General features: G+C 43.3%; 1 protein-coding gene across 5 annotated transcripts; it reads right to left on the bottom strand.

Moving 5' to 3' along the window:
- Positions 1-1,411: 1,411 nt before the first annotated feature.
- On the bottom strand, positions 1,412-9,682 carry sp1 (sp1 transcription factor). Of its 5 annotated transcripts, none has more exons than XM_040008656.1 (6): positions 9,521-9,682; positions 8,840-8,913; positions 5,789-7,181; positions 4,476-4,617; positions 4,059-4,252; positions 1,412-3,330 (listed from the first exon to the last, which is right to left on the bottom strand). In XM_040008656.1, the coding sequence occupies exons 1-6, from the start codon at positions 9,525-9,527 to the stop codon at positions 3,017-3,019; spliced, it is 2,124 nt and encodes a 707-aa protein (XP_039864590.1). In that variant the 5' UTR covers positions 9,528-9,682; the 3' UTR covers positions 1,412-3,016. The 5 variants fall into 5 exon arrangements, with proteins under 5 accessions (XP_039864590.1, XP_039864598.1, XP_039864606.1 ...); XM_040008664.1 differs by having other exon boundaries at positions 4,059-4,249; positions 9,521-9,674; XM_040008672.1 differs by having other exon boundaries at positions 9,448-9,530.
- Between the last annotated feature and the right edge of the window lie 1,327 nt (positions 9,683-11,009).

The raw sequence follows: 11,009 nt of genomic DNA, 5'->3' as shown, positions 1-11,009 counted from the left end.
TGCAGGTGGTGACCACAGACCACTTCTCAGTACCTATGTTTTCTGACTGATGTTTTGGTGACTTTTGAATGTTGGCGGTGAATTTAATCTAGTGGCAGCATGAGACGGAATCTACAACCCACACAAGTGACTCAGGTAGTGCAGCTCATCCAGGATGGCACATCAATGAGCTGTGGCAAAAAGGTCCAGACCATGGAGAGCCTACCAGGAGACAGGCCAGTACAATAGGAGACGTGGAGGAGGCCATAGGAGGACAACAACCAACCAGCAGGACCGCTACCTCCGCCTTTGTGCAAGGAGGAACAGGAGGAGCACTGCCAGAGCTCTGCAAAATGACCTCCAGCAGGACACAAATGCTCATGTGTCTGCTCAAACGGTCAGAAACAGACTCCATGAGGGCACAACGTCCACAGGTGGGGGTTGTGCTTACAGCCCAGCACTGTGCAGGACATCATGTCTCGCTCCATCCACCAACGCCACGTTACACCAGACTGGCCATGAGTTGGTGGATGCTTTAGTCCAGGTCTGGGAGGAGATCCCTCAGGAGACCATCCGCCACCTCATCTGGAGCATGCTCAGGCATTGTAGGGAGGTCATACAGGCACGTGGAGGCCACACACACGACTGAGCCTCATTTTGACTTGTTTTATGGACTTTATATCAAAGTTGGATCAGCCTGTATTGTATTTTTTCTGTTTTTATTTTGACTCCAAATCCGGACCTCCATGGGTTGCTAAATTTGATTTCCATAGATCATTTAAAAAAAACAAAAAAAAACCAACAACAACAACAACAAAAAAAACCTTTTAATTTTGTTTGCCGCACATTCAACTATGTAAAGAACAAAGTATTTCATATAAATATTTTTGGGGGGAGCCCTCTGTAGCTTGATTTTTTTTTTTTTAATCAAATAATAATGTGGCAAACTTTCATTCCTAATACATCACCCAGGCCATATCAATACAGATATCCAGCTTTTTTATGCAATGTATAAACCGTTTCCCTGCAATGCTAATAGGGATTTGAATAATCTCCTGTTTATATTGGAAATAACACGTGCAAGGATGGCAGTGCTTTCTGAAGACAAGTAGCACATATCGTTCAGTGAAGGGATTTAATGATGGGCTTAAGTCCCATCAAAGACAGGATTTCACCGTCTAATCCAAGATAATAACTTCTCTTTGCAGTCTGCAACAAACTCAAGCCCGAGGCGGACAATGTGTAGACATGTGATTCCAACACTAGAGGGAGTCAAAGGTTTAATTGTCGTTCAATGTTTTACTTTCTCTGTAAATTAATTTTTGTCCAGTAATTCTTTATGTCCAAGTGAAATTTAAGTCATAATTTGAAATGTTTTTTGACAAACTGTATGTGTGTGTGTGTTGGACTGATACAAAGAAATGAGACAAAGTATATTTATTATTTTAATCCAGCTGTTGGCATTTGCAGTAGTTGTATACAAACAATATAAAATCCCTTGTTTAAAATCAGCCAAAAAATAAGAGCACTTGTTGCCCAATTGACTTAATCTCGAGTTGCAAAGAATTTTTAAATGTTGTTTCTCAAAGCAGAAACAAAACATTTCAATAGTTAAGGGAAGCACAACTGTTCATGACAAGACTTGGTACGTTTTTCATCTTATTTGGACAAAGGGAAAATAATTCAAGGTTTGCCTCAAGCTGGACTTTTTCCAGTTACAACTTTAGCATGTGCATTATAATAGAAAAATTATTAGAAAGTTTATGGACCAAAGACTTTTTTTTTTTTAAGTTTTGTTTATAAAATGAGTATGAACCTTTGGTTTTGAGCTTACATATTTACGCTGTCTGGAAATTATTATAAAATCCATCACTCTGAGCAGATATGATGAAACAATAGTTAACCCAAAGAAAGAAACTGAACTGAATGCAAGAAAAAGTGTTGAGGAAGAAGAGTACCACAGGAAGAAAATAAAGTACTGGAAGATCTGGACTGTATGGAATCCATTATTCTATGACAGAAAGGCTGAGGTTTACACATTTAATCTACATATACATTTATAAATGTAGGAGTAACAATATTAAACTTGATTGTGCATGAAAGGTTTAGAAATCTGAAAGGCAATCATGAAAGATAATCCTGCTTATACTAAGAATTTTTGCAGCATTTACACAACCAAATACATATTTACATAAAAAATGCTTTTTAATGACAGATATCAAAGCATGATGGCTTAAGTGTGCTGGGGCTACTCTCAGTGCTCTGATAGCTACATCCTTACACTGCACTGATTAGTGCTTCTGGCTCTGATGTCATGTGTACATGTCCTGGTCCACCTCCTATCATTTAAATATTATTCCCGTGGCAATCAGATTGCTGTTTATGAACACATCCAGTTCTCCCAGCACTGCAATCTGAGAACTGAATATGTTCTGCTAAAGATTGTTTTCATCTTATGTGTGGTCAGTTAGCCTGAGGTGCATGTGTGAGACAGGAGCCCAGTCTGATGGGAAAGGAAGCATCTATGAGAGGAGGGATGGCAAAATGGCAAAGCACAGAGCTTCAGAAACAAAAAACAAACAAACAAAAACAAACAATGGGGTGGAGGGGGGCTGAATTTATCCCTTTGCTAAAGAAGAGATAAGATTAAAGAGAGTGTAATATAAGCTACAAATTCAACATGAAGTGTGGTGACTTACGGTATGTGTTTAATTGCAATCCCACTATCAAGTAAGACCGTTCTTTACGTGTGATAAATGTTAGTGTAATGCCATTCCTATTTTAAGGAAATCAAATGGTGATTTTTCTAGTCTAACATTTTAATCCAACTGAGCCTTCAATGCCCAAGGTCTCAAATACGAGATGGAAACATATTTCTCCCTCAGTCCTCAAAATTTATAGTGTCTGTTGCATTGCATCTGTCACCACCTCTCCTGCCTGAAGCCTCTAAAAGCTTCTGTATCTGCAGTAAGGTGCCCTTTTTAAAGCCCCAAATGTCCAAATACAATATCCACCAAGGCCACTTTACTCCACCAATTTAGAAACTATTGCCATTTATTTGGTGAAGGTCCACCTGCATCATGTTAATACCACTGCTGGCTAATCGAGCCAAGCTCTCTGCAGATAAGGTTTCCATGGTAACGATGGTGTGCTGGTCATTTGCTGAAACCGCTCCGGTGCCGGCTTCTGTTCCTGCTGCAGGCGAAGCAGCGTCAGGTGAGACTGTGGTGACGGCGTTGCTGCTGGTAACAGTCGGCGGTTTCTTGTTCATATGGGTCTTGACGTGCTTTGAGAGGTGGTCGCTGCGCATGAAGCGTTTGGGACATTCTGTGCACGCAAACTTTTTCTCACCTGAAGGAAAGGTAAACAAAAATAAATAAATAAATGCATGTGATAATATCAGACTTTTTGCTACACAGTCAATGATCCATTTGAGATATGGTAATAGTTGACCCATTGGAGTCAGTCTGTGTGAGCAACCATTTACACTTCTTAATAAAAAGAAGTTTAAACCAGAAACATCTCAACTTTTTCTACCTGTTACTATCTATGTTCTGGGAATCTCTGTGCTCCTGTACTGATGCTGGTAAACACTGACCCATTCAATCAAGCATGCTGGTGCTGGCGTACACTGTAATAATTACACCCCATTTAAATGTGGCAAACACCTATCACACATCAGCTTATTCGGTTTTCACACAGTGAACTCTGGGACATTTTCCAACTTGTAGCACATTTTGTGAGATAGGCCACCTTGGGGCACGACTGTTACACCTGCCGTATTCTAGCATCAATGTTGGATATCTGCACTCACGTGCATCTTCAGGTAACGTCTAGAATAGTTAAAGGCTGCACTGAATTCCTCTGATCTTCACTGTTTTCGCATTAAAGAATAAAAGTGAACTTTCCCCACAGCAGACACATTTGGGAAAACAGGGCTGTTAATAATAAAACAATGTTGGCTCAGTTCAACTCAGTCATCCCTGCAAGCCATGACAAGTGACTCCGCACAATAACAGGGCCTGAAACTAAAATACGCCAGTTAAACTTATACAATAAAACTAAGTCATCACTTATACCTGTGTGTGTCCTCTTATGGCGCTGAAGCTCATCTGAACGGGTAAATCGTTTGCCGCAGTAAGACCAGGTACAGACAAAGGGACGCTCTCCCGTGTGCCAGCGAAGGTGGGCTCTGAGGTGGGATGTCTTGCCGTAGATCTTCCCGCAGCCAGTGATGTGACATATGTGCTGCTTCTTTTTAGTCGGATCACTGCTTGATGCAATAACCACAAATCATGAGCGTGAGAGAAATTAAAAACAAGTGATATTCAAATGGTTCTCTGTTTAAAAGATTGTGAAAAAACAAGTTTACTTCAACTTTTTTGTGTAGTTCAGTTTTATAGCTAACAACAACGACTGATTGTTGAATAAATACATGTAAAAAGGAAAATAAAATTTAGTCAGGAAGACTGCCATAACAGGGCTCTGTAACATACCGTCCTTCTCCATCCTTGCAGAAGGGGCAGGTACATGCTTCTCTACGGTTACGTCGCCCTTGAGGTGGTGGGCTTATATCCTCTTCATCCATAGCTGTATTTTCATCCAAACTTTCTCCACCCGTCTGTAACGGCTGCTCTCCTGTAGCAACGGAAAAGAAAAATGCTAAAGTCTGACATAACATACAAAGTTTATCTAGTGCTTCATTAAACAGCTGCTGCTCTAAAAGCTTAAACCAGTTACATTTTTACATGTTAGAGATCTAAAATACAGCTCTATAATTTCTGATCCAAAAACCATAGGGTTGAAGAGCTATGTGCTTTCTTCTCATAGCTCCTTATTGGCATAAAACCAAAACAAACAGTACTAATCCAATGTTAGTACAACTTTTTTTATACTATCTAAAAATAAGCTACATTTTCAGTAACAATGACAACTTTAGTCATCTGGTCTTTATCCATTATGCTTAAGTAACTTTAATGACAGAGTAAAATGTAGAAAAATGAGCCATTAACTAAAACAAGTCTAAACAAAGCCTGCTGCAAATGTAAGTGCTGGGAGGCATACGATTTCACAACACTGTTAACAGACTCAGCGATTCTTTACAAACAGGGGAATTTGATAACATCTAGCCCAACAAACATGCAGACATACTGGGAGGAGCTGCCAATGGCCAAACTTGGAAAAAAAAAAGGGTAAAAAGAAAAAAGAAGGGAGGGGTGCAGTTACACCCTTGCTATAACAGAGAAGTCGTGGCTGACCCACAATTGCATGTAATGGGACCAGCACGTGGAGGTACGTAGGGTCAGAGGGGAAACAAAAGCTTTAACAGGAACACAAACATGTGAAGTGGCCTAACGAGGTCAGAAAAGCACTGAACAAGCCAGACTGGTTCAACCAGTATAATTCACTACGTAGGTAAGAGGTGAAGGAATCAATCCAAAGATACAAGATAAAGAGGGAAAGAAAAACAGAAAGTAAATCTAATCTTCCAGGGTAACCATTGTTTACTAAACCCAACTGCAAGTCACATACTTTACAATTACCATGTACACCAAGTTCTTTAACTACCAATTAAACGGAAATTCTAACAAACACAAAGAGTTGTTTGTGTTTAGATAGAATCTAAAATTATTTATGAAAACTAAATGGTCCAAAGAAAAGCATCTAATACGAATGAAAGTCAGATCAACAGGTCTTAAACACACCAACTGCTGATATAGTAACCTGCATGTTATAATAGATGAAAATATTATGCATGCATTTTAACGCTGAATATTAACAGTTAATGAGAATCAGGCCACTGGCTGACCTGCTGTGCTGGCGATGGTGATGGGCAGCTGGTGCATCTGCAGCCCGGACCCCCCGAGGCTGTTAAGATTTATGGTCTGGATCCCTGGGATCTGCACGGTGTTGACGGGTACTCCTCCAGCTGCAGCTGTTCCCTGAGCCTGGCCGAGCTGGGGAAGGGACTGCATGGGTGCCAGCGTGATCTGCGCTCCCGTCGGATTCTGGATCTGAATGGTCTGCCAGGTCACTTGGCCGTTGGGGGCGACGGTGCGCAGCAGGATAGCCCCTGTGTTTGGCATGATTTGAAGATTTTGAAGCCCTTCCTGGCTGAGTGTTGGAGTAAACACTTGACCGCCTGTGGCTGCAACAGTACCGGCCTGGATGGTTTGGAGTTGCGCTCCACCTTGGATAACCTGCTGAGGCTGGATGAGGATTTGCTGTGGCTGCACCCTGTCTCTGTTGTCTGGCTGTATTGGGATACCCAGAGAAGAGGCCATGTTTTGCTGAAAAGTCCCTGTCACAGCTCCATTGCTGTTCTGCTTTTGGGTAACTCCATAAGAAGAGGTCGTCTGTGTAGTGACAGTGGAAGCACTGGTCATGTAGCCGGACTCGCTGTTGGAAGACACTGGCTGTTGTTGCTGCTGCTGCATGAGTTGGTTTCCCACTGCTTCTCCACCATTGGTATCCCCCCCTGCAGCACCAGCAGTGACGGGTAACAAAGTGATGTTTCCATTTAGAGACACAGGCATATTTGCCAAGAACTGGGGCTGGTTTTGTAACAAACCATTGCCTAAACTTATGTTTTGTATGGGTATGGCTCCCTGAATGAGGCTGGGCATGGTTATGATGTTTCCTGCTGCACCGGCTCTGTTACTCGCAGTTATGATCTGTTGGCCATTGGGAGAAGACACTATCTGAAACTGCTGGCCTGGTCCTGTTGCGGCAGGCACAGCAGACTCCTGCTGAGCATGTGTAAAATGCAGCGTCTGGCCATCCACTGTCTGAAACTGTGGAATGACCTGGTACTGGATGTTAGGCATCATACCTGATATAGTGGTAAGGACCTGCTGACCCTGCATTGACGGCGCCTGAGCAACTACAAAGGGCTGTTGTTGCTGCTGCTGACCCTGAGAGCTTACAGCTGGCGACAGCACCTGCCTGTTCTTGTTGAGGTCTCCTCCTGACATCACTCCTGAGGAATCTGTGGTGACTGTGTTGGAGCCTGAGGATGCTTGAACACTGAGAGGGTTTACCTGCCAGCTGTTGGCACTGGAGGTAAAAACAGCCTGGTTTAGGTCCAGTTGTTGCTGCTGATTCTGTTGGTGCTGGTCGGCAGGGGAATCGTTCTCTCCTGGGGTGTCAATGCGACTGCATGTGGCTGCCAACAAGGCGAGTGGTGACGGCTGCTGTGAGTCCTGGAAAAAGAATAAATGAAGGAGTACTTAGAAAGTAGAAATATAAGAAATGCAATGTAGAGTTACAAAAAAAAAGTAACAGCTGCCAAAATATCAGGATGTTCAAGTAAAGCTGGATACTTGCATGTGATTGAAAGAATACATAATAAAGTTTAGGTGAAGAAGAGAGTGCAGGCAGGGGAGCAGGTGGAGATGAGTGTCTGGGGTGGTTTGTGACAGAAGGATGGCAGCAAGAGTGAAGATGGTGCCGCTAACTCAAAGGCAGAAGATGGGACTGGACGTGGCAGAGCTGCATACACATTGAAAGTCAATCGCTTGTCGCTGCTTTAAAGCGGACGGCTGGTCGCTTGTGGATATTCCACGCTTCTGTTGCCTAGGTAACGCTAACGCATTTACCATCAGGTCATGTGCCAATCAGTTGCATTCTTCACTTTCACTTGTAGTCTCGTCCGTGGGTTACCTCAGGTCCCACCCACTTCCTATTGCTTGCGATTATTTCGCTCATAGTCACCTGAACCCGTGGAATATCATCCACTTTCTGTGGTTTCTAGTCATCCGGACACTGCGAATCACTTCTAGTATGCACGCAGCTTTCAAGTTTCATTGGGCGTGACCAGTAGGGATGGGTTTAGAAATAATATTGGGGGAAAGTCAGGTGGAGTGAGAGAGAATGTTACAGTGGCGAGCCCAAGATGGTGGACATGGACAGATGAGGAAAAACTGATATATTGGAAAAGGATGCTGAAGACTGAGCTGCCAGGCAGGAGGAAAAGAGGAAGACCACAGAGATTTAGTGAAGGAGGACATACAGAGGGTTGGTAGAGGATGAGGATGTTAGAGATGGGCTGAGATGGTGGTGGATATTTCGCTGTGGCATCCCCTAAACAAGAGGAAGTGTAGCCTGGTTTGGAAAGCCCAGCAACACAGTAAAATGTAAATATTGTCCCACTTTGTCCAACTCACTTTGAATCAGAAAATTACAAATTACAGAGTGAATTTTTAGAGTTTACTTTTTCCTTCCTTGCACATGACTCAGAGCATTTACGATACAAGATTAAATGGTTTAAAATGTCTATTAAAAATTATTTTACAAATTAATTTTCTGATTTAAAAAAATGTAAGTGATGTGGTAGATTAATTAAAAAGAAGAAGAAGAGGGACCTCTTTTCTGGATGTCAGAAATACACACTCCACTACTAACAAGAACTTCATTAATAAAATTAACCCACTTTCTTGCCCTTTCCAGGGGAGTGGGCATCAAAGAGAGATAGGTGAGGGGGTGTGGGCAGGGGGTATGGGAGGGACCACATTTTTGTGGAGTTGCGGCGGGCTTGGCTTCCCCTCCCCCCAAACCCACCCATCTCCCTCCCACACTTTTAGTTTGCCCTATAAACTGACTCACTCCGCTAGCCACCCCCTCCAAGGCCAGCCAAATGGGCCGAGCGAAATACACACGAAGTGCCGGGGTTTAACGGGAACACCCCGTGTGGGCGACTTTTACCTGCCCATTCCCCACCCCGGTAACATGTGCTCTGGGGAGAAAATCAACAACCCTCACAGACCCCGACACAAACGAGCCATAGAAGCGATCAAACAGATGGGAAGTGCACATGAGTTCAGTCTGGCAGTATCTCCAGTGGATGTGTCCCGTAACCTACTTGTGAATTTGTGTTTCGCTTTTGACTGAAGCCTCCACCGCTCTCCACAGCGGCCATTTCACCCTGCTGCTGATCTGCGGAAGAAGAGTTTTTGTAAGAGTACATCTCCTTAAAGCACTTCACAAGATAAAAAACATCACACATCGAAACTTACTACTGCGTGTAATAAAAAGGACGGAACACACGGAACAGCACAGGCCACGAACACACAATAAAAAGGGTGTTTTTCGGGGCCGCTGTGGGGCGATTCAGACAAGAAGTGCAAGAAAATCTAAGTGCTCACAGGGCCAGCTACATGCTAAGCTAACGTGAACTCACAAGTAAAGTGTGAGCTGAAGTGAACGAAATGTTTTCAGCCACCGCTGTAAGTACAACTAGCTGTGAGCTCACATCAGTTGCACGGAGTTAAGTGACACTATCTGCTTACCTATTAATTTAAGTCCAAAAGTAAAGTTACAAGTGACCAGTTGGTTAATTATTGTTAGCCGTGTATTTAAAAATTAGCGGGTTTGTAACCTTAGTTGGTCACTTTTTTAAAAAAACAACTCGGCATTTAGTTATCGGCACACGCCACATTTACGACACGGAACACATTGAAAACAACGTACTTCCACTCTACTCCTTACTGTTCAGTTATCGGTTCGTCCACAACATGCCAGTGAGTTTAAAAAGTTCACTTACTGCTCATAATTTGAAGACGGGAGGAGTTTCGCTGCTCTTTTTTCTGCTTGACAACTTTTCACAACTTCACACTAACTTGACGCCCCCCCCTTCTTTGAAGGAGAACAGTGGGTGCGTTCGATTTATGAACGCGGCAGCCTGCCCACGTCGGGGAGAACACGCGGTATAGGTTTTTAACAGGCTTATCAGAGAAAATATTGACGAGGAAGTCATTAAATGAAAGTAGCTCCCCTATACAGCTCAAGTCCAATTCCAGTTACGTTTAATTCAAACATCTATGACCTAATTATTATCCCTTTTAGTTCTTAGTACAATGTTCTTCGGTAGAAAGTATTTATCTAATATCAAAAATACAAGAATACGAGTGGAAAAATCTCCCAGTCGAAATAGGTAACCATATATTCAACAATGGGCGTTTTGCCATATTAAAAATTAAACTCACCCCCTGTTCGCTGCACTATCGCACTGTTCCCATGAGTAAAAGAAGCATACCCTTTTAAGAGCCTCTTTTGAGCAATCGCTTCTTTTCTCCAATGGAGAAGGGCGTTTCTGCCAACGAGTATCAGTCGGCCAATGTAATTGGGCTAGAGGCAGAAGACTGGGCGGAACCAAGCACTGTAGGTTGTACCCCTGAGTATGATTGACGTTTGGTTATCTTTTTCCGCTTAAAAGACGCCATGAGTAAACAGTTCTCGGAATATGGGCGATCGCCTTTATTCGGTCAGATACTTGAGCCTGTGTGGTCCATCTGAGACATTAAGGCTCGTGTCTTGGTTTGAAAACGGAGGTGGGAAAGGAGGAAGGCCGCATGGGTATTTAAGTCTTGCCTCCGTGGCCACTGGCCACTCCCTGGTGGCGCCCGGTGGGTCGGGAAACGGCAAGGAGGCGGGAGGAGTTGGCCAGGGTGGCGGTGAAGATTTCCCCATCACACGCACACACTGGCTATGAACCGCGCGGGGAGGAGAAAATGGCTCGCCTGTGGGAGGGCTTGTATTATTAGGATTCGTGAGGGGGCTGTCAATACGGCAGCACATGTGCCCGTGTAAACAGGAGAGAGAGGGTGGAGCCCATCCCCAGGCCAGTCCTGCAGCCACCCACCTCTGTGTGAACTCCATCACTGACACTTCTTCAATTAGACGCAGATATGAATACTTCTACCGCCACACATTGATGCATGCATGACACCACCACACTCTGAACTGATCTAGCAGCACTAACTGAAGCATTCATGTAGTCTGGAAATAAATGGAGTGATATGATACCGTTAAAGAGAGGCTTTTCATCATATACTTTACTATGCAGACAATCATAACATCAGCTTTTTGTCCAGTATTAGCCCAGAAAGTGACATCACTACAGCATTTCATAAAATACAGTACTGTCCTTACAACAGATAAATAAAACTACAGCCTACATGCAAAATATCTGAAAAACTTGTAAATGTGGACCCACAGTTATTTTCAGAAACCATTGCTCCTGCGTTTCAATG

Source organism: Simochromis diagramma, unplaced genomic scaffold, assembly GCF_900408965.1.
Source record: "Simochromis diagramma unplaced genomic scaffold, fSimDia1.1 OVJJ01000320.1, whole genome shotgun sequence".
Lineage (NCBI taxonomy): Eukaryota > Metazoa > Chordata > Actinopteri > Cichliformes > Cichlidae > Simochromis > Simochromis diagramma.
The sequence above is the reverse complement of the archived record's forward strand: the minus strand, read 5'-3'. Positions and strand labels throughout refer to the sequence as shown.

What these genes read in the sequence shown, in the direction of transcription:
- sp1 (XM_040008656.1), bottom strand. An exon ending in CACCATCGCCAGCACAGCAG is followed by an intron (nt 4,618 to 5,788) that starts GTCAGCCAGTGG and finishes CCGTTGCTACAG; the next exon opens with GAGAGCAGCCGTTACAGACG. An exon ending in CCATAAGAGGACACACACAG is followed by an intron (nt 3,331 to 4,058) that starts GTATAAGTGATG and finishes CCTTTCCTTCAG; the next exon opens with GTGAGAAAAAGTTTGCGTGC.